Source organism: Magallana gigas, chromosome 5, assembly GCF_963853765.1.
Source record: "Magallana gigas chromosome 5, xbMagGiga1.1, whole genome shotgun sequence".
NCBI lineage: Eukaryota > Metazoa > Mollusca > Bivalvia > Ostreida > Ostreidae > Magallana > Magallana gigas.
This window is the reverse complement of record NC_088857.1, coordinates 38,434,244-38,459,455: the sequence shown is the minus strand read 5'-3', so window position 1 is coordinate 38,459,455 and position 25,212 is coordinate 38,434,244. Positions and strand designations below refer to the sequence as shown.

Here is a 25,212-nt window from a genome sequence, read left to right as displayed (position 1 = left end):
ATGGCTTTAAATGGAAGAGTTCTAACCAACACTCATTCTTTATCTTTATAGAACAAAATGTGACAATGTATGTGACATCTTTAAATTTTCAGCACTTGATATTATAAATCTTTGTATAAACAGTCATAAACCGCATATAAGCTTTTTAAAATATTTTCTTTTATACTTCTAAATATCTCATTTGTCATTAAAAAAAAAAAAATGAGTTTACTATGACGGTCAACTCTTTACGTCGATTCCTATTGTGACGTCAGCAAACCCGCGAGCTACGTTAAATGGCGTATATAATGTAAACAATGTGAGAGTTATGTCCCTTACTTTCAACAAAATCTCTTAAATCTGCCAAAATCATGCCAAAAATTAATTTTTAAGAATTATCAACATTTCTGATTGTTAAGGTGTCATATTTATGTCATATGTTTATAACTGTTTATTTTTATTAGGTCAGATAAACTTTTTAAATGAAAAATTCACCCACCATTTCAATTGAGCACAACTATAACTGTTTAGAATAAATTATTTATTAATCATTGTTACATTAAAGTATAGTCTCATTTTAATCATTTATACGCTGAATTATTCAATTCTCATGAATTCCAAACATTGGAAACGCCGCAAAATTATTTTAATGAGAGTTATATCTGATCAATCAAGAGTTCTTGTATTTTGAGTGACAACTTGTTTCATTTTCTAGGCCCTTGAACAATCAATCCTCTTTTTTCAATACAAATAAGACTTTTTCAATCATCGCTAGAGCAGCTAGTGTTTGTTAGCAATCAAAGCTCTTCTCAGTTAAACGTCTAAGTACCATATAAACCTCCAACTTTGGAGATAAATAACTTTCTTAAGAAAAAATAAACATCTACATGTATTTAGTACAAATATGATTGAGAGTAAATTATATCCACGGTCTTCATAAACATGTTAGAAGTCTGCCAACACATGCGGCACTTTGCAAGATCATATCTAATGGACCCCACATTTTTATTTGAGAATTGCCATATTTAGTATTAATGCACACGAGTAAACTCCAAAAACAGAGTATAAATTGTTTACAGAAAATCACTTCTGTTGACTCCATTTTAGAGTCCCACTAGACTGATATATGTCATCAAAATAATGTTTGTTTAACAGGATGATGTAAAAAATTTACCCAAAAATATTTTTATTTAATTGTGTATGCCAATATGTCCCCAGCAAACAATGTTTGGAGGGTATAAAGAAATCACCTTGTCTGCATGTCCGTCCGTCCAATCGTTTGTGTAAAATTTGTGTCCTGTCAATATCTTTCTTATGGAGACACAATGGAATAGATAAATAAATAAACAAATAAATAGGTGAAAAACTGCTTATTTTAAAATTTTAAAAGGACTATATATGGTTTGAGCCTAAAATGGCCACCTTAAATGAACATTGTCATTTTACTGTAATTCTTTGTTTTATTTGTACAAATATACATTTGAAGTTTTTTTATAATTTTCATTTTGATTTTAGTGCCCACAATTTAAAAATATGACATCGTAAAGTTTACCTTTTCCCGCCATTTTCTCATTTCTAGCAAAAAACTACTTGTTTTGAAGCAGTTTTTCTTTTAAGGAAACATTGAGTGACTGCTTGAACAAACAAAATATTTTCACCAAAGATGTGTCTCTCAAATACTTATAAGTGACAAAAAGTTTGTTCTTGTTCAAAGAGTCGCTCTATATTTCCCATTCGAAAAAAGATAAGAAAAATGTCAATTTTTGACTGATTTTGATTGAATTATAAAAATAGCATCACTTCTGATGTCATATACTGCCAGTGAGTGCACATAAATCAAATAAATAGGTGAAAAACATATTTTATTATCAACTCTTTTTATAAATTAACACAGCAAATAAATGTACCTGAATCATTTTAAAAATAACGAATTATGGGGGCCAAATTTGACTAATATCATATATACTGTAGTTCTTTGGGCTTTTTTTTTTTTTTTTTTACACATTTGTGATTGGGCTACAAATGAAAATAATTGCCTCCTTTCCTTGACACTCTTTGTCTGAGCTTTGGTAAGATAATAATAAAATAGATTTCGAAATAAATCTCAGATCAAATACATTTAATACTGTAGATTCCTTATTTTACGTGAGTACTCAATTCTGCGATTCAACTGTTTTCCATCAAATCACGAGAACATAAAATCGCGATTGTCGAAATTTTATCATAGTTTCATTTAGTTAACATATGTTCCAAAATTAAAAGCGAGATTTTAAAATTCACGAAACGGGCTTCTTGCGATTTTATGCAGATATAAATTCCTCGCGTTTGATTAGGAATTTACTCTACAGATAAATTAAAAGATATTGAACATAATCTGTAAGTGATAGTACTTTGCATTATACGTTAAGAAAAGGACAAATAAACATGTACTTGCTTACATCATATAAATTTAATGTTATATGTTCATAACTGTTTACTTGTACACTTTCTACGCAAGATAAATTTTGAAAATGAAAAATTCACCCATAATTTCTATCATGCACAACTAAAACTGTATAGAATTAATGAAACAAGGATACATTTATTAATCATTGTAGTCTCATTTCAATCATTTTTAGGATTAATTATTCAATTATCATGAAGGAAATGTATTTAACACGTTTTCCTAACACCGGAAATGCCACGGTTATATTTGTTTTCACAATAATTATCTTATCAATTTAAAGAGTGATTGTATCCATTGTGACAATTTAATTAATTTTCTAGACCTTTAAACAATCAATCCTATTTATTCAATACAAATAAGATGTTTTTCATTCATCGCTAGAGCAGCTAGTGTTTGTTAGTAATCTACTACAAAAAATATCATTTTTTTAATATTGTCCAAACATTAAAATCCAGAGATAAATAACTTTTTAAAGTGCAAATAAATATATATTATGTACAATAGAATCAATAGTAAATTATATGCGGGGCCTTTAAAAACATGTAAAAGGTCTGCCAACACATGCAGCACTTTGCAAGATCTTTTCTTGAAAAACCCACGTTTTCATAAAAAAATTGCCACATTTGTATAAATGCGCATGCGTAGACTCTGAAAAAGGAGTCCAAAATGCATGCAGAAAGTCACTTCTGTTGACTCCTTTTTCGGAGTCTGACTAGACTGGTTAAGACCCAAATTTCATTATATTTAATTGATTTTAATCGAGTGCTGAAAGGAATGTTGGAATACTTACAAATGAATAGTAAATTTTTAATACTCTAATCAATATTTAGTATTCGAATATTTGACTGCATGATTAAAGCCTGTATGCATCACTGTAAACTATACAGCATCGTGTTATTTCGTTAGGATTGAAAAGGGAAGCTGAATTTAGGAACATTTTACTCTAAACGAAAGTAAAGACAATGTCATTTGTAAACTCCGTCCAGTTGTTACAAGTAGTATTACATAGAAAGGCACAACCTTATTAATCCTCTAGAAGGCAACCACCTGATCTACGAATGCCATACTTGTTAACATTCAATTTGAATGTAAAAGCATGGTTTACATCCGACGGTGACAAACATTTCGAATATTAATATGAAAAATCTACATAATTTTTTATCTACAGTAGTATTTTGCCATGCAAATAACTAACAATAAAAAATTGAACGAATAACTCTGAAAAAATAGTTGTACATACCTGAAGAAACTTCTTGGTGTTTGGCTGGTCCATGTGGAAGGACAGGATGTTCTTGTACTGGCCGGCCATCACCGTCTCTGCCGCGTCGTTGGCCATCTGGGTAGAGAACACAAAGATCTGACTCTGCTGCTGCATAAACTGGGACTCTCCACTGGTGGGTGGGGCCTGGTGGGGCATCGGCCCCATGTGGCTAGTTGGGGGGGTCCCCTGCGATGAGTTGGGGGGTGGGGCGGCGATTGGGGACTTGGACATTTTTGGGGGCTGAGGAGTCTTGTTTGGGGGAACCGTTTTTGCCGGCGAGGATCGACGGTCATCAGTGTCTTCACTGAGTACTTCTGCCAGGGTTTGAGCTGTAAGAGACATTGGAACGGTTGATAAGAACAGAATCAAAATGTTTCATGAATAACCTGTCTTCTTATATTGTCAAAGAATCAACTCAATTCACATTTCTATTGGTCTGTACTTATTGTTATATTTTTAGTTCACTTAACACCAATCAAATCATCTTTAAATAACAAATAACAAACACCATCAAGGACTACATGTTTAAAAATGTGCCACATTTCCTGATCAACATACAGTATTGTTAATTAGATATATAGATTCTACAAGCTGCATTCTTTGATTAAAGTTCCTGTGGTTTAAAATTAATATCAATTAGAGAATGAAAATCCACAGGAAAATATTTGGTTTAGATGAAATCTGTGAAAAAAAAAGGTTTATTCACTATGAAATCGAATGATGGTGAATAAACTTTTTAATTTGCACATCATCAAAGTTGTCGGATATCATTTTTTTTTTTTCGTTTTTAGTCCATTTAAATTAAAAAAAACTTAAAGCAATATGAGCTGCAATTTTCATGCTGAATTTTTTTTTTAAGGAAAATGTTATTTTCTACTAAATTAACAAAAATATCAATGTTTTGAAAGTTCTGTTAGCCATATTTTTATTGGAAAAGACGTAAGGAAGCCTTAATTGAAGCAAAATTGAATTATTGTTGTCCTGTACAAAAAATTGATCTGCTCTACATGTATATTCCTTAGAAGAGAAATCTTTCTTCTGACAAAATTAATGATTCTTTCAAATTTTATTTATCATAAGAGTTTAAGTTACATGCAGACTTGTCATACTAGCAGGTTTTTGCAGCCAAAAAAAAATCTAAAAAAATACAGCTCATATTGCTTAACTTACTTTTGAATTTCTATTTCTGCTAGACTTTGACCCGTGCGTGCACGGGTTGACATTGCATATGGTATCGGACATTTACGAAATAGATACATCGACACACCGCATGGTTGACATTTACATTTAACCAAGCTTTAAGCCTACAGTTATGCTATAAATTTCACTTCACTCTGCTTTGTTAATATAATCTAACTGTATCTCGGGACAGGCTTTCGCCATGGTTGAAATGCCTCCTATATACCCTTAATGTAGCAGAAAATTGCAGATCGAATCGCTCCGAAAAGATTTTGGAGAAAATTAATGATGCATTGAAAAAACAAATTACTGTAAACATATTATATTTGGCACGTACGATATTTCGCGGAAATTAGTTTTTGAACAAGTTGGCATGGATTTGAATTAGAGTATTCCTGAATGTTACTATTCTTATACATGTATGCATGACATTTAGCGATGTACTTGATTTAGCGGAAGTCGCATTCCGCCAAAAGCGTTAAATAGAATACACAGCCAAATGTAGTAATTTTCAGTATTCATAACAAACCATTTTGAGGCTATATATACCTTTCATCTAAAAATTAAATTCTATTATTGAAGAATTCAACACTTTTTCACCAACTTTTTTCACTCGCTTCAAATTTACATTCAAACTCCAGGGATTTTTCAATGCACTGTCTTAGCGTTATCTCTCCTATTTTCTTTGATGAATAGAGTTTTTAGCAAATTTCCAGTGAAAATTTACACGTATTTGTATCATCGTTTCTGAGTTTATCCATGCAAATGTGATATTGTGTTAACATAAACTAAAGAGCCTCCCATGATTTAGCGTGAATGTAATGCACATGCGCAAGATCGTAAAATCCAAAAAATCCAGATGATTTCCAGAATTTTTTGAGGAATTTTCGTTGATTATATTAATTAGCGAAGCTTGATTGAGAAAAAAATAAAAACAAATAGGTAATCTTCAAGTACCAATAATGTTTAAAATATATAAAACAAAAGACAGTATTCTTCCGATTTATCGGTATTAAAGCCCAAAAACTCGCATCTATTATTTTAATATAGTAGTATAGATGAACATCCAAATTGATCAAAAAAGGTTGAAGACTCTTAGTCTTAATCTATCTGTAAAATTTACAACATTAAATGTACTGGTCAGCATACAGATTCTCTGCTACTGAGCACTTACGTGGCAGCTTCTCTTCCTTTACTTTTGGTTTATCAATGGTATGGTTGTTGTTATCTGTGAAGAAAATCATCTCTAGATATACTTGTACTTAATCCCATCAATTTAATGAATAATTTTTAAATCACAATTAATCTAAACATTATACATTCTAAACCAATTGACATAGTCACAGTATTTTTTAAATCTTATAACCAAGAAAACTTTTTTTTAAAAATCAACATTGTAAATAAGACCTCCTTATACACTTCCCAACGCCAGACCTAGGAAGGATGGGTGATTGTAGCCATTTTTAGACTATATAAGCCTTCATCAGAAGAAGAGCTCTGTATCAATATATATGGAAACAATCAAATTTTAAAGTTTGAATATATAATAATATTGAATTACCTTACATAATAATAGTTCATAATGAAATTGTTTATTGAAAATTTAAGGTAGTTAAGATTTGATAATTTGTTGACTACACAGCCTCATTATTAAATGACCTTTGCTGTTTACATCCTAAGCTGCCACCTTTTACAGGATGCCCTGATTCCTACCTGTTTCTCCATTGGTCAGTTTGTTGCTTGGAGGCCCTGAGGAGTTGTTGGTTGAATTGTCCGTTGTCCGCTTCTCCTCCAGCGGTTCCTCTTTGACCTCGACCTTGACCTCTGACTTGACTGCGGTGCCGTTGAGTTCTGTGCCCATTTTATCGGCCGACTCTGGCAGCATTTTTGTGGCTGACGGGGGCGTCCCTCCTTCCGCTGTCCCCACGCTGTGCTGCCTATCACTCTCCAGTTTCCTGTTTTAAACCAAGTTCCTTATGTCCCTGAAAATTCACACCAAAACAAAGATATGTGTGAGTATGTATATGGACAATTCTTTTTCTTGTACCTTCAAGATGAAATTTAAGTTGTGACAGTGCATAAGAAAAATCAATATCAACATCAAGTCTCTACTAATATTAATACAGGAAAAAAAACTCGGATTCTCACTTTCTGCTATGAGACAAATCCATTTTTTTTGGTGGGTACTTATGTAATGTGACTTTATTTATTTCTCTGGATCATCTTAACAAGCTTTAAATTATACGTAGGTTTAAAACACTCCCTAATACTCAAAATCTTTTCTTCAAAATTTATATAATTTCGAAGTCAAAGCATGCACAAAAAGAATATATGACCTACATCAAATCTTTTTTTATACTTCATTTTCAAACCAAATCATCCTCCCTGAAAAGGATCCTGAATGTGTACAGAGTGAATTATTTACGTATGTTGATGGCATGCGATCTGCCTTTTCAACATGATAGCAGATCCCTGTAGAACACACTATGTACATTAGAAATCAATAGATACCGGATTACGATTAAAACTGTTAAATAATTGCTCCCATTGCCCTTTTCATTGTCAGTTTCGGACTCTAAGCAATCTTTAAACACACCAGATTCTAAAAATCATTTTCTCTCGTTTTCCATTTTTTCCTTCTTACTTTTGTGTGATAATTTGAGAACATCAATTTGTGCTTGCTATGATTGGCATCATGTATGGCAAGATCAATACACTGTCACTAAATTGGTCTCAAAATGCTTGATCTTGTTAAAAACCCAATTTGCACCTGCTTTTACAGATCTGTCTCCTAACCCATTTCTACTTCTCAAACAACTCAGCTAACATTAAAAATAAAATTAGGTATCAGTACATTCTTGCAATAGTTTGTAGTTGTTAACATTAGATATACTTTTAAACCTAAGTAACATATAATTAGTTTCTCTTTGCATGTTTTTCCTGTCCTAGTTACAACAGCATGGTAATTAAAATGTTTAATAACAAAAACTCAATATTACATAGTCATTATAATTCTGACCTAATGAATGAATTTAAAAGAAAGGCAGAAATTTTTACAAATATTTTTCCCTTACCACTAACAAAGCCAATTAACACTCAGAATTTAATACTTTTATGATTTTGTCATGTCATTGTTATTATGCTGATTGTTGTCTAATATAGTAATTATAAATGAACTGTAAGTGTTTGTTTGTCTAAAATTTCTCTATTTGCATGGGTTATTTAAGGAATAAGGAATCATTCTTTGAGTATTATGAGGTGATAATTTTGGTCGGGGCGTGATCAAATTCCGGCTTTATGATAGATTTGATCACGCCCCGACCGAAATCATTACATCATAATATTCAAAAAATGATTTCTTATCACTTATATTTATATAATTTTAAGCCATTGTACAATTAAATATTCAAATATAAATATATATAAGCAAACCCCCCTGGCGCCTCAATTTGGCGTCATTTGAAGTTATGAGTTATATAGTACAAAATCGATATGTAGTGTTATCACAGGCAAAGACACTGGAAAATGTAAATATAAACCTTTAACGGTGGATCTATTTTAATCGGAGAATCATTTTTTTAATTATAAAACATTCATATAAATTTAAAAAAAAGAATTTCTTGTATGTAATGAAATTCTCATATTTGTTTACTTCGTTTTGATTTGAGAAAACTTGATGTATAAACATGGTCCTTATCAATTAATATTGCAATGGAACTTCAATTCTAAGTTTAAAGAACACACAATCTAAGTTTCGTCATTTCTAAAATAAACTAACACAATATTCAGAATCGCTGGTACAGTATATCACAAACATGGTGAAATTATAATATGTAATGCTGTATTCCAAACATTGGCAAAGCATTTTTAACACCAATGTTACTACTGGTACATGAATACCATGGAATTTAAGGGTATAACCATAATTCAAGATTGGTGCACTGTTTTCATTTGTGAAAAAATTTCTTTCAAAGTACAGTTATCATATCAAAGTAAAATCTATGGCGATGTAAATTTGTGCTAAAGGGATATCTAAGAAACCCACCAATTATTTGTATGGTCCCCCATAAAATACTTCACCCTATAGCTAGTCTTTTGTATGAGCATATGACTATTGCTGCAACCCTCAGGAAATAATTGTTCAAAATAATTTTCCTTTCAGTTTAGCACTTGATACAACAGACTCCCATCTTCCACTCACCAGAAGAATGTCCTCTGTATATATCGACATCCTGTATTTGGTTTCATACCACCTGAAATATACGTAGATACATAATATTATATGAAGTCAAGACATATGAAATGCAGAGAGAGAGCATACATGTAAGCATCTACATGCAAAGCATTTCCTATTTAATAATGTTTTTAAAAGAAGTTGGACATATTCGGACTGCTTTGGTACAAAAATTACAGTAAACCAACTTTTATTCTTGTACGACCAATCTTTGCAATGTTTGCGAGAGCTTCATTGTCACAATTATTTCTCACCACAAACCAGACCTTGCATTATTGGTGAAAAATAACAACACGGGTGTGAATACGATTGATTGAGAAAAATAGTCTTTATGAACCAGTTTACCACTGGTAAATTGTGAATTAAAATAGTCACGATTAAAATTTGGTTTATTGTGAGAACTTACTAGTCATTATATGCATGTAAACATGTTTTGTTACAAAAAGGTAAAAAGCCTTGATTTACCTGACATCTTGTAACAATTTTACTTCACCATGTTGGATGTTTCCTCTCTCAATCAATATTACATTATATCTGAAATGATGAAAAAAAGAGTTCTTTTTAACCTCTAAATAAGACTACTCTGTTATAGCGAATAGCTCCAATGGATTAACTTAGGTATATCCTTAATTCATAATAACGAATTTGTAATAATAAGTAAAGTGAAATCGCTATAAACATGTTCATGTTTTTTTCAACCAGACTTCAATCTTTGCTAATTTAAAAGGCCTGGAATGAAAATAAATTCTTTTGAAACCTATAATAATCTGATTGTTAATTAAAAAATTTATGTGGAAATAAATTCATTTATACTATTATATCAAACGGTAGTGCTAAGCTTTTCAACTATAGAGATATTCATTATAAAAGTTTAAAATTTCGTTCAAAATCAGTTTGCTTTATCTGTTATTTAAAGTTATTAAAATAATATGTGAATTCGTTATACCGGTAATCATGAAATTTTGCAAGGATTTGTACAGAATTTAGCCAGTAAGTAACTCCACAAAACTTTGCTATATCTGATGTTTTGCTCTATCTGTGTTTGTACTTAAGGAGTTTTACTATACTTTACTCCTATTGGGTACATGTAATACTGGGTGAGACAAACACACTTTATACAGTAATCAATCCCCAAACTGCAGGAGTACAAAGACTATGTTTCTACATTGATCATAATGGCAAGTGATAAACATGCAAGCAACAACAGTCATAATCTACTAAAAAATATTGCCTGTTGTACAAAACATTTATGTTTCTCCTAAAAAATGTTGTATCTATGGTGTAATTATTTACAATGGCTATTGGGTTATTTCAGGTGGGTAGCTGAAGTACTGTTATGTCTGACCAGTCAGAGGCCAATAAACTGGTGGCAATAAAAGAAATACACTGTACAAAGACAACACAGCTGTTACTTTTCATACATCTACTACCAGTGCGACTGCATGGAGTTATGTATCTATTAATAGTTGAAAAATGTTTAACCATAATCTCTTTCTCTCCCTAACTCTCTCTCTCTCTCTTTCTCTTAAACATTTATATCAACATATCAACAGCCTGGCTCCAAAAGAGGGCCTGAGCATTAACCAAGTGTCACTCAAAAAAAAAAAGAAAGAGTAAAAGTCCTTTATCTTGAGACGCACTCCAAAACGTAAACATCAAACAAGCAATGTGTTTATTGAGGCACTTCAGTTAAAACACAACCCATGCCGTGCCCCACTGGCATATAACATGTATCACTGTTAGATTTGTCATAAACACTATTTATCAATGAAATCATCTTTTTCTCTGTAAACTGACCTGAATCTGAGAGAGTAGCCTCCCTTGGTGCTGGGTGATAGACACTCGGCTAAATGATACCTTTCCAGTTTGATAAATTCATGTGTGACCTTCCAACTGAAATCTCTTTATCACTAACATGCGGTACACAATATAATCGGACTACATTCCTTTAATTGTAGCTTGAACATTTAAACTACCTGAGAGTTCCCTGATGACCTCCCGACCTTATCCACTATAAAAAGCCAACTTATATATCTACAGAGAGAAATTGAACTTCGCACTGATTAATGATATGGAAAGACACAGAAATTTGCATTATGACCTAATAATCTGGCAGCCTTCATTGTTATGATCTTAAGACAACACATACACACATTTCACACACAGATTTTTTAAAAAGTTCATCAAGTGTGAAAATGAAATCGGAGCTGGTAGAGTGTTGGGGGGAAGTTTTGTTCACTTTGGGGAGGGGAGATAGAGCTCCTCTCTGATTCATCTTCTGTAAGGTGACCTTCTTAAACGCTGGCTGATAAAAAGAAATATCTTTCACAGGTAAATCTAGACCTTCAAATAAAAACACCATCATTGAAGTGCTGGTTTAAATGCAGGACTTAATCCTTCACGTTGCGAATATATGTTATCTTGTTGCACATCTCTGCAACAGAGAAAGTGTCCTGCATGTCATTTCCTTGACCTGGCCTAACCTTGTGAGTGCAGGTCAATTCTCACTTGTTTAAATGTACCGGCCCAGAAGCTGTAAGGCTTTTGTCAAAACCAGAGAATCACAGGTAGCAAGAAATATGTAAATTGACTCATAGCTTAAGCATTTCAAATTTTATGAAGCTTTTTATAGTTGTCATGAGAACCTGAAATTGACAACGCATAGCGTATAGTACATTTCATACAAGTGTGTACAATAGTGCTAAAAATCTTCGATGCACACTTCTACATGTACTTTCACGCCTGCCCATCAATCATAATGATAGATAAAAAATATATTTCTTTTAAAAGCGGGCTAATTATATATGTGAACACGGGGAAACAGCTAGTACGACCCATATTTCAACAGTTCTAACTAAAGAACATGTTTTCTCTGAATTAATTTCCAATTTAAACCCTCCGTATTTCAAAATTTACCTAATTATATGCATTTAATATGAAAATTTCTAATTTTAAAAGCACTAAGTCCACAGCCACGGTATAACATTCACTCATTCTGCAAGACAAAGAAACACGGAATGAACTCTATGCTTATTACACTAATCCAGAATAATTAGGGGAATTAAGTAGACAACCATTCAGGTCAGGGTTGCCTATTTTGTGAAGTGGTAGATAAAAACCTTATAAAGCCAGACTTGGGCCATAAGTTAATCAGGCGAGGACAATGAACCATCATCATCTGCCCAGGTAACTGTGCTGTAAACCTACACACTCTCACAATACACACAGATTGACTACACGCCCATCGTCATATCACCATCATCCTACTTATATTCATATATCTACGTGTCACAATTAAAGGATGGACTGAAACTGTACCAGTCATGCAGTACCATTTAGTTTGACTAAGGATGGACTGTTACGACACCGAATTGGTTGGACTCTTGATTCATGGTGATGATCAAGTGTGTAGGAACAGGCTAATGCTACTGAATCACTTCCTAAATTCTAGACTGCACAACATTCAGAATATGTGCATTATTCATGCTTACAGAATGTATCTTCAGACACTGGGCTCAATTCTGAGATAACTGAGGTCAATTATTGAAGCAGAAAGATTAATTCAAAATAAATTAAAAGAAATACAAATGCCCCTGAACATGGCAAAGCAGTAATATAAACAAAAGTTACAAGACATAAGGTACTACATGTATTTATGTGGACAAAGAAATGTTATATATTATCAATTCATTATATTTTCATTCAAAGCTAATTACAAATAAGGTTAATATCTACATATCTTGTGCAATCCAGATCAGCACCTCTTTTATAGACAATATTTATTTTATGGACAAACAGATGAACATATGGTCTAAAAGACCCACATGGGAGAGTGCATTACTAGTTGGGAAAAAGCATCCTAAATTTGTACAGAATACCTACATAGGTTCAAGAGTTTAAGTTTTTGAATACAGACAGACAGGATGACAGGCAAGACAATTAATTATGTCCAGGATCTTTGTTGTTAACAAAAACAGAAGTACATATATGCAAAAACTTTCGAAAGACAAGAGAAGATCTATTCATACAATATTGTAATAATTACAAGTATAAAATAATAAATGTTGAGTTCAATTTAAAGATCCTATTCACACTTAATTCGATTACCATAATCTATATTAAATTTAAAAGGAAGTTAACATCTTGATAAATGCAGCTTCAAAGTGCATTTCATTGGTAAGAACATGATTCTTTGCCATATCTCTAAACTTATCTGATCTGTTCACCATAATCACTAATTACCATAATCATAAATTACATCAATAATGTTTTAAAAAAAACTGTACTATAGGAAGGTGACTCGTAAAATGCAGATTTAGGTCTCCATCCCTACAAACATCTGTGGCACATCTCTAATTCCTGTGCATTGATTTATTAATTAATTGTCCTTTTAATGTCCTAGGCCTGCTTATTGATACTGAAGATCATACAAAGAACACAAATCACGTTTTCTAAGTTAGACTACCATATTCTATTCATTTAACGTTGATTATTTATTTATGATTCTTTGAATCAAGCAGATTTGTAAATTTCCCAATGTTCCATTTGACAATTCATGCAAAGCTGCTTTATCATAAAAATTTTAATACACATATCCATGATAGGAAAATCCCAGTTATCTCCCTTTGTTTTAAGATGTGATTACCTCTGTCCTCCCATTGATTTCTACACATACTCAAGATCCAGTTATTATCTTATTTAACAGCTCTGCAGAAAGTTTACTATACACACACAAAAAAAAAAACCAACAAAAAAAAACCCTGCTAGACTCTTCACATTATTGTGTTTTGTAATTCCTCCCTGTTTAATTTTTTTTTCAAATTAAAGAAAACCAACCCACACTCTCTAGTGTCTGTTAGGCTTGTAATTAATTATCATTACCCAGTGATAACACTGTCTGCTGTTTTTCTGCACAACAAGTTAAACAAACCCCTCATAAACAAAAGCAAAAAAAAAAAAAAGAAGGAGGGAGGCCGGTGAATGAACAGAGTTAATGGTAATAAGGCACAGCAAAATATATATATCTCACTGTATATATAAACATTATCAGAATCTGACAAAACATTTCAACAGAGTTAAGCTGAACCACTGGTACCAAGGAGACCTTGAAGAAGAGAAATTGTTACACAATGCGGCAATGTGGCAATGCTTGTACAGAAGCCAACATTTAATGTGCCGTGTTCTTAGAATGTAAGACTCCCTCTCTCCACAAACTCTTCTCTCCTGCACATGGTATGCCACACATCCTAAAAACGCCACAGATCATACACGACTTGATAAGAGAGAAATTTTTCTGACTGAAAAATTGAAAAAACCCAACAAAACACTTGTACAATATGTAACAGAGTTTGGTGAATATTGAGCGGCATGTCACTGCTTGTACAATATTGACAACACGGTCGTCAGCGTGAAAGATCATAGACTGCAGAATCAATATGATACTCAAGTAGGTTATTGTAGATTTTTGATGTGCAAAACGAGACTTCATGAATATCTGCGACTTTGATCAACTCTTCAGTTGGCCTTTTGGTGCTCATATCTCCTGCTTAGATTAATTACGTGTAATACATATACTGACCATGAAGCTTAGTTAGTATTAATTGATTAATGTTTATTCACTTTATGCCATCCATCAATATTGTTTTTCCTCCCTCTCAAAATATCAGCTGAATAGGTGCATTTTATTGAAAAAGCCTCTCGTAACAATGATAAGCATATGTATCAAGTACAAAATCAAAATTCAGTGAACTCTTTCTAAAAGGCTTAAGACAGATTTAAGAAGATATGAAGCACTGAAACTTAAAGTACCTGCACATTTACATGAACATTAATCTTCATTGCAAAAGTAAGACAATTAAAACAAACCAATCACTTGCTATAATCCATAACATACACATTCACTTGCATGGCACCACTAAGCACTTCTAGTCACAAGCGTGTACCATCAAAGCAAAATTAAATACTGCACTCCAAAAACAGAGAAAAAACTTAAACTTCCAATATTTACAACACATTCAAATTTAGAATTTCCTGATTAGACGTGTGGCAAAACAAGTGTATGATTGCAGTAAGTTGATGTTTCACATAGGTCAAACCAATAACATTTTCAAGGTCCGAAGGAGCTCACACCTGTGTTTTCTTTCCAATATATCATCAATTTTACTCTTTAACTATACATCCTGCATCTGATAACCTTGATGCTGTACCTTAGTACCTGTCAGGAGTTATCGTTTTTCTTGAAACAATACTATCTCCCATTTTGCATTTTCTACATCTATGTGCATTGTATTACTATATATAATGATATATATACTACATTTAGTAGTCATAAGTTATTTAAAAGTAAGAAGTTACATGTCTTTTCAAAGAAATCCATGTAAACCAAAAGTTTCAGAGACTAAAATGTAAATTATCCCTTTTTGTAAATTCTGAAACTAAAAGGAGTTTGAGGGCTTGCACAGGACAAATACCAATCTCCTACTGACAAGTTATGAGACAGTCCCTAACCATCCAATGTTTGATTCCCCTTAGAGTTTATTATTTCCCATACTGTCTAATGGGGGTGGGGGGGGGGTGTTAGCTCAAAACACTTTGGCTTTTGCTCACACTGACTGGCCATGAAGGCTTCAAATGTTATCAAAATAAAGACTTCAGTGTTCTAAACAAGTGTGTAAAGGCCCTCACTCAGCTAAAACCACAAACACTGGACCCATGATCCTCATGGTTTCATTGGACAGCTTCATAATTAGCTTATCCCCAAGAGTCACAGTGAAAGATCACTCATGGCCCACATCCGTGTGATAAATAGCAAGGTGTCTATGACCATTAAATAGGCCATGGCTACACATAATATCATAACATGTTTGAAATCTGAAAACAGGTGCTTCAGATATATCATATATTTGTAAATAATGCCTCTGAAAGTAAAAAATTGAGATAAAGACATGATCACGAAGTTACACTTAGTCTCCTAGCGAGTATTGATATTATTGTATTCAGTTACTGACATGGCATCAGGCTGTAATAAAGTCATGCTGAAAATCTTTAAGTTCCTCCAAAAGTACATAGGCATGTAGAGAAGCATTGGGAAGAGTGCATACTTGTTAAACCAGAGATTTCGATCGACTCAAAACACTGAACAGGAACACGTATTCTCCCCGGTCAAAATATTCATATAAATGCCAGACTTGAAACGGAAAAATGTCAATGTACAAGAAAGTGCCTATTCTTTCACGTCTCATTGATTCTTAACTGCTATCATTGTTTTTTTTTTTCATTTCCTTTCCTCATATATTAGGATTTTTACTCATAAGCACAATAATAAAAATCAGGGGAAAATAAAAATAGCATAAGTAATATACCTTTGTTGGCTGTTCTTTGGCTTCCCAATGTTATCATTTATATGTGTTAGCTAATTATATACAAGTATACGCTTCAAATTGGATGACAAATTACTAAACACTCGCAATCGGACAGGTGAAATGCATACTGATTTTATGAGGTCGTCATCAAACTTGTTAAGGAAGACTGCGACGGAAAAAGATCTGGACAAAAAAATAATGTGTATAGATTTCACAACGTTAATTTCTGTAAAAATGTCTGCAGTCAAAAAATAAAACACTGGAACTCTGGGAATCAAAAGAGATTTTAACTATTAACTATGTCACAATCCAGAATTGGCCTATATTAAATAAAAAGGAATAGTAAAGAAAATTTAACACGTTTGCAGATTACCGATTGTTTTGAATTTTGTTACCATTTTGAGTAAAATTAAATATTTCATTACTGATGTTTAACATCGAAGTACCATGTAAATACACCCAAAAATTACAGCAAATAATGCATATGGTTAGCTGTGAAGTCAGATTGATGCAAGTATAGTGAAGGTCAATAGAAATGTAGGACATCATTTGAAAATAAGGTCAGCAATTTCTGCACCAATCACTATCCTTATTATTGCTATAACACGAAGAAAAGAGGGTAATTTTGCTTTTAATGATAAACTAAAAAATATTAATCTCTTGTCGCTATTTTGGCCCATGACTACTAGATAAATCATAATTCTGGAGCATTGGGAATCTAGGCCTGTCTACAGAATAATTACAAGGTGCCCCATACAATGAACTGTAGTCAAAAGTATTAAAATCATGTTATATCGGTTTCATCGTCATCTCAATTCATGGTCCTAGGTCTTCATAAAATAAAGCTTAACTTGTTCAATGTTTCAGATAGAATAAAAAAAAATCAAGAATACCCTAAAACTTCATCACAGCATTCAAGTTGATCAGGGACTATTTGAAAGACAAAAATTCTTTTGATAGAGAAGATCAATTTTTCAATGTCCACAAAGCCAGACTGGTATGTCTACATATACATGCAATGCACACAAAAATCAATCTGCTAAATCAGTAACAACTTTGATTTTTGTTGAGATCAGAGCAACCATTGTGAATGTTCTGAGAGTTTTTTTTTAACTGCAGTTACTGCAGTCTTCTGATGTCTCCTATCCATCTCTCTCCTGACACTTTCATCCCGGGTGAAACTTTTTCTCCATCCCATACATTGATTATAAACCTGTACTACGTTGTTCTACTCTGGATTTGTTGTTTTGTTTTTGGCCTCAACGTCGCATTGATTAGCCCAACAAAAGCTGCAAGCCTCGATCTTCATGGAATTTTTTTTTTGCCCAAGTCTTGAATGTCAAGCATCAGCTAGTGACAAATCAAAGACTTGGATGTCTTGCTTTCTTTGGAATTCCTGAAATATGGCTTCCCAAAGGACAAAGTAGGAAACAAATGACTCCATGGACCCCCATAGACTGTCTGGTCCCTACACTCGCGTCTTACACGGAGAAGATGGAGTGACATCCCAATTGCATTTGATTAAATCAGATTTTCTCTCCATGTGTTCATAAAAATTAAGCTTAAAATTTATAAACGTAACTATTGTTCAAATTCACAGCAGTTGATGTATTGCCATGAGTAACCAATTAAACATCATATTATTGAAAATTAATTAAATTTACAAGCATTCTTTTTATAAACATTATAATTATCAATTTTTAACTTCAGAGAAATTTTACAATGTGTTCTGGGAAATGTTCATGACTTTTTTTTTTTAGGGATGCTTGATCAAGTATATGAAGTTACCTGTCCTGTTAGCTGTGCAAACATAACAAAAAGATAAAGAGAAAAAAATTCTCAGACACAACATCAACCTTGCTCTGTCACCCGTAACTTGCGAAAGAATTTCAGCAATTAAACTCCACTTTCTATAAGGCTCTCTTACTCTTTCCCTCTCTCTTTTTTTTCCCACTCTGTATAAAAAACAGACATTGGTTTGTGGGTGTGCTTGACTTGTTTAAACAGTGTGCGTTTTGTGTGTGCAGACACTACAAAGTTGTGATAACTGATCAAAGCCGTTTTATTGGATTATCAAACATATTTGTGTTAAAGCACCTTCAACAGACCATCATGGCGTAACAATAAATCACTTCAGATGAGCCCAGATCTAGCTAGAAATCATGGGTACCATAACTTAAATCTCAAGTCTTGAACATATCAAATTGAACCCTTACTAACCTTTATGTATGCAAAACTTTCCAAAGTCACAATTACAACAGCAAAGAAAACCTTGCACAATGATTTGTCGCTGTTATTTACAACTTTAAAAGTGCAATTAATATGTACCTTATTGGGATGCACTTTGGAACCACTGTAGTCACAAAAACCCCTGAAGCTATTTCAACACATTTTTCTTGTTAAATCCTATTTTCTAAAGCAGCCCAGGCAATTTTTACCTAAGTAAAATAGATTTGGCATTACTTTATTCAGTGATAAACACTTAAAGTATGTCAATAAAGAGATACCCAGGTCAGAAGAATGTCTCAATATCCTGTTATCATGGGTCACAAGAACGAGAGATAGCTAGATATTGATCTTCACAAGAGTATCTATATTTCTGACACTAGAAAAATCAACAACTTGTCCAAGCAGCCCCACATTCACCTTCTGTGCACAGCAATTTATTTTTATACGTAGGAAACTTGCTTGAATGGTGAATTTAATCTTCAAACCCCCTCCCACCATCCCAAAGGATTTTTAAAAAATCTTTCTCCGCCCGCCCTCTCAGAAAGCCACCTAAATTCCTTTTATATCAATTAATTTATTCTAAACCACATAGAATGATTTTTACAGAGAGTGTGGAACAATTAATTGTGGAAATACAGTATAAGGCTAAGAACAACAGTCTATGTTTTAATTGTTAGTACCTGTAATGAAATATATGCACAACTTTTGATGATGCATGCCAGTCAGAGCTTTTTGTACACAAATATCAATTTTCATCTCATGACCTGTATTCAGTTGTCAAATAGAAAGATAAAGAACTAAAGGGACAAAATCCTTCAGCCCCCCCCCCCCCCCTTCCAAAAATAATCCCTGACCAAGTGATAATGTAAAACTATCTTTTTTAGTCCTGCATCCAAATTGTGGAACAAGGGGATCAAGAACTACATACTGAACCTAAGCAAATAAGGTAAACATATATTTACATGATGTACTACTGTTGGTGGGTATTCTAACAAAACTAAGAGCATCTGTTATTTCTGTAAATTCAATAGTACTTAATCATGTTTACAAATGAGTTACCCAGGTGGTGACATGAAAGAATTCCCAGCAGGTGCTGTGTTTACTGTGAGGGAAAGGATTACCCAGGCAAAGCTACATGTAGTTAAATGTAGCATGTCATACAAAGTACACAACTTAGTGAGCTTACATACATATAGCAGAGGACCATTAATATCGTACTTCTGGGAAAGAATTGAAATAGTGGTCCGTACCATCACCTTCAGTTACACGTGGAAGGGCAAAACATTGTTAATGAATTTAATATCATAATTTGCAATGCAAATCAACTAGTTTTCAGTCAGATCTTCATATATTTTGAGATTTCTTGGGCCATTTGACTTTGTATGAAGCTGTCACACATCCTGCTCTTTGTTAAGACGATTCATAAAGTTCCTGTAATGTCTTCTAACTGTCAAGTTTATTGAACTGAGAAAATAATAACACACACAATAAACTTGTTGCACAGGTTCACTGAGACTTTCAATTAAATTCAAATAAAATACAATCATTTAAAAGAAAACAAACAGAAAAAAATCACTTGTTGCTGGAAAAACTGCACCATTTCATAAATGAAATTCATTCATAGACTAAAAATGATATGTATATTAAGACTACATTTCCTAACTAAATGGTTTAATACAGATTATCAGCTGCTAAACAATTCTCTAGATTTTATCCCAAAATTTGATTTTTAAACTTCCCACATGTACTTTAATGTCACCTGAGTCCCCCCCCCCCCTTTTCTTGATTCAAGAAACCCATCATAACCTTTAAAGGATAAAACACTTCTCATCAGGAATAAGAATCCTCCAGGTGTGCTATTACTCATTAAGTTCAGTTAATACAAAAGTATCAAATAGGTCATAGACAGGTGCTTGTCCCCCTTTGTCAGCCATACCTACATCTATCTCCCTAGCTGATGCTAAGTAGTCTGTTTTGCATTATCCTGCAATGTGCTTACTGGATGAAACATCAATAAAAAAAAACTTTCAACAACTAGGGCAATTTTAGCTTGTGTATTGTATCACTGTAAGATGTAAAAAAAGCTGTAACGTAATAATGGGAATAACGATAACAACATGTCGAGGAGGCAGACTCCGCCCCTGTGATAGGGTGATCTCATGCTGCTCCATGCTGCTCTGCACTATCAGGGACCCTGAGCTTCACTCATCACAACGGCAGCAGTCAACTCAACCAACCTCCTCCACAAATTTAAACATGTAGTTTCATTGTTAACACTCTTCCCCCTTTTCCAAGAACAATATGTTCCTGCTGTAAAATTACTAACCAATTACAGAACAAAAGCTTCTTCTTCCCCTTCACAGAACAATTTGCCCCTTCATTCTTGCCATATAATGTCAAACTGTTTAGTTAGAAGCGGCCTACTCATGTCCAAATATCATGGCCCTCTTTGACTCTGTTGCTGCCTAAACATGTTAAATGTATATAAATATCGGGCTTTCTTTATCTCTAAACCTGTCAACTCACAAGATGGCTGACAATTTAAGTTATTTTTTTTATTTGGATCTGACCTATTTTGGAAGCTCAAAGCCTCAAAATGAAACCCAGTAAAATATTTTTGAAAGGTCAATGACTTGAAGTCAAAGAAAGAAGAGTCATCCAAGGGAGATAATTGTTTTTGTAGCCAAAGCCAAGAACATTTACATCAGAAAAAAGTAATAGTGAAGAAGTAAATTATATTGAATATTTCCATGGTTACATTTATAAAAAGAACACAGTGATGAAGATGGAGACAAGCTATTTCTAAATACCTGATAATAAATCAAAAAGTATGTCATACCTAATCAGAAATAACCTACTTGACTGAAAAATCAAATTTATGAACAATCAAGAAAATTTAAATGATTGTTTTTGAAAATGTAAAATAACATCTAAATAACCCAACAATAAAGAAGAGGCTGACTCCTAATCAACAAACCAGCAAGCAAGCTCAAATAAACTAACCAACAAGAACACTGACTTTGTTTGACTTTACATGCATTTAAGACAAGTTGATAAAACTTGAGTTCGAACCATTTGTATGAAGATCTTTTATACATTAAGGTAGGTTCCAATCACAAACAAGCACAAAACAAGGTACAAATGTAAACAAACAAGCAAGCAGTCACTATAGAACTCTTTAGGTAGCCTTTGAGGGGGGCTAGGTGCTCAACAAAATAACCACACTTCAATTCTTAAAAATGACGTTTTAAGGCATAAACATTTATTTTGTAAAGAAAAATTACATATATATTAGTTTCAAAATTGGATTATTTTCCTTTATCTTTATATAGAGCTCTTCTGTTTAATGAGATCAATACAGTCTCAAAATGGCCAAGACAGTGAAGACCATCGAGCCCTCTTTAGGGACTTTCGCTGCTATTACATGAACTTGTTACTGAGTACATGTAGGTGATAGAGAAACCCATAAAGAACACAAGGTATCAAGCTAAGGTTGATTATTTATCACAGCCTTCAAGTGTTTAAACTGTTCAATATAATTTAAAAAGACTGAACAAAAGAAAACACTAAATATCTATGTACACTCATTCAAATCAATTTCAAAACATTATGGAAAATTTATCATAAAAGTGAGACATAATTAGCCCGGTATTGGAAGAAAAGAAAATCACAAATCCCTAGCTTCCCTTACAAAGAGTCCCGCTTGGGCATTGGGAGTTCTTATCACGTGGAGTGATTTTTAAGCTTGTAAATAGTCCACTGGTTCTCTGCCAGATTGATCAAATTTAAAGGTCCAAATAAAAAGCTGGGCCTAAACAAACATTCAGAAGTCAAATAGTGCTATTATGTTAGTAGCCATGCTAAGATCTTGGAGGGATAAGACGGAACTTATTGTCATGATGTGCAAAACACACGCTTGCTCAAATGAAGTCATTTGAAGCAGGTGCAATTCAACAATTTCAACATTTAATATTGCTCAATCATTTCTGTTCACGTTTTTTAAACGTTTCAACTTTGGACAAAACTCTTGCCTCAATCAGTCATTTTCAATGCTTTGTACACAAAGAAATGGAATGTATGGTTTAAAATCTATTCCCCCCCAAAAAAATCAAGGTTATGCTGAAGAAAAACTTTCAGTCTTACACAATGATTATGAATTGCATTTGACAGCCCTAGAATATCTTTCAATGAATCACTCAGCTTACAGTTTTCTGCAGTTGTTGTGAAGAGACTGAATTACATATCAGATACAATTCTTATTAAATTTGCTGCACTCAAAATACGTTGTTTAATGGTTTTATGTTAAGCTCGGGTGACTTTCATACTGCCAATGTGGTGAGGTGATACAAAAAATCTGTACAAAAGGCAATAACAGATCTTTAAAAAAAGACCAAGACTTTCTAGAGAAAAGGTATCTTAAGTACAAATTTTTGTTTTATTACATGAGCTTGAATAATAATATGATTCTTTTAAAAACATCTTTTTGCAAACATTTCATTTTAACTGGTTATATGTAAATCTGCCTCCTACTCTTTCTGCATGTGCTCTATACAAACAGATACAACCAAACTCCAATTCTCCATAAAGAAAATAATGTACCATAATTGATCAGTGATTTTTCTTTTTTGGTGGAAATAAGGGGGGGGGGGGGGAATCACAGATTTTAATGATCAATTCCATTTGCTTTAACCATGTTTTTTTTAACATGTTATGATTTTTTTTAAAAACACATTCATTATTTCTACAAGGTGTCTTAAACTAACTAATCTATATATATATATACAAAGATCTTCAGTTCATAAGCTGTAGCATAAATTGATATGGGTAACCAAAAAATAAATAGAGCTAATTAAGTGACTTTTTAAATTCAATTTTTAACTTAGAGTTTTGATTAAATTACAACAGTGTGTTGATACAATGTAAACTATTAATTTACTTGATTGATATTTAAAAAATATCTTTCAATATTTTTAAATTTATGATCAAGTTATTTACAGACTGAGAGGGAAGTCATTCCATGATATAAAAATTACAAAATTTTAAAATTTATTACAGGGTCTTTAAAAAAAATGTAAAAGTTTACCATAAGATTCTTCATTCATATCAGTATAAATCAGATATACAATATTTATTTATCCTATTTAGTATCAATGTCAATCTTCACTCTCTAATAAACTGATCAGATATGTGTAAAATATGATATTTTTTTGACTGGTCTTATTCAACAAAAGAAAAATAAACATTCTATCTTCTCACAAACACTGCTCTCATCCCAACCCACCTAAATTGATATCAAGAGTGAAGCAAAAGGGAGATAACCTCATAAAGTACCACAATGGTCACAATTAATATTTGAGTTAAATTCATGTTTATCAGATAGTTTCTCGCACTATTCCTGTAGGGACATATATATTAATTCAAACGAACCAATCTTAGACAAACCGACACCATCCAAACAGAAAATTCGCTACGTACACACCAACCCGTAGTGTAAACAACATTCCTTTGCTTTGTCTTGCAACAAATATTCACCCAATTTCATAACCGTTACAGGAGCAATAATGGCAGTTGTGTGAACAGTTTCTACACTTAAGGACTACTCTGTCAGAATTCACACATTAATTTTATCCACATGACTACCGTATTATCGTATCGTTACCATAAAGACTCTATTTACACCATTACCAATCCCCCTCACACAACTTTTCATTCACAAATTTATACGAGACTACGCTTTGAGATCTCGTGCAGACATTAATTAGATATGAATGGTACTTATGACCAATACACAACAATCTGAGTTCATTTACTCACCTGTATCTAAACCAATTTGCTGAAAAAATGTCACTCAAATTGCACTCTGTGCACACCACTTTCTCAAATCATTTCTTGACCTCCATATTGAATACAGTCACGTGATTAAATCAGGTTCATTGATTGGACTGTGTCTGAAATCGAATTTCGCGCAAAAAAGCAAACAAAACAATAGAAAGAACACAGGTATTTTATAGGAAAACAATTTAATTGATTTTCTTCAGCGATAACATGACTTGTGGGTAAACATTTAAATGAATCCTTTATGATTTCCATGATTATCGATTTTGTCGACAATTCACTGGCAAGTCGCTGTCTTTTAAAAAAACTCACTCTCTCTCTTTCTCTCTCTCTCTCTCTCTCTCTCTCTCTCTTAGAGAGTAGTTTCATTCTTGTTCAAATATATCATGCTCCAAAAACCTTAGATACATCGATTAAAGATCCAAAGGATTTTGAAATATTCGATACTTATGCATTACAGACACAATGCACATATATACCGGTATGTTGTTCAATCTAGCTTTAATTATTTTGATTATATATACATGTACATATTCTTACATTTTGTAACTATTGGGACATACATTTTTCCCCCATCTTTGGGGCACCAGGCTTTGTTTCGCTTTAAAAGCTACACGTTTCGTCAGTGATGTTAGTCACTTTTTAAAAATGTTGGATTTAGCATATCAAAATATCCCATGATTATTTA

The 25,212-nt window shown here is 32.9% G+C and overlaps 1 protein-coding gene across 3 annotated transcripts in view; it reads right to left on the bottom strand.

Moving 5' to 3' along the window:
- LOC105337346 (B-cell CLL/lymphoma 9 protein) overlaps positions 1-24,609 on the bottom strand; it is a 31,782-nt gene extending 7,173 nt beyond the window's left edge. Inside the window, exons 1-6 of one of the 3 annotated variants that reach the window (XM_011442030.3) lie at positions 24,504-24,609; positions 9,565-9,633; positions 9,067-9,118; positions 6,579-6,847; positions 6,040-6,093; positions 3,666-4,015 (exon numbers count right to left, since the gene is read on the bottom strand). In XM_011442030.3, coding sequence (XP_011440332.3) covers positions 3,666-4,015; positions 6,040-6,093; positions 6,579-6,750 — 576 coding nt within the window. In that variant the 5' untranslated portion in view covers positions 6,751-6,847; positions 9,067-9,118; positions 9,565-9,633; positions 24,504-24,609. Of the gene's footprint in view, positions 1-3,665; positions 4,016-6,039; positions 6,094-6,578; positions 6,848-9,066; positions 9,119-9,564; positions 9,634-10,896; positions 11,254-18,788; positions 18,860-24,503 lie in introns of those variants that run through there. The other 2 variants (XM_011442032.4, XM_011442031.4) reach the window with 2 other exon arrangements.
- Positions 24,610-25,212: the final 603 nt, after the last annotated feature.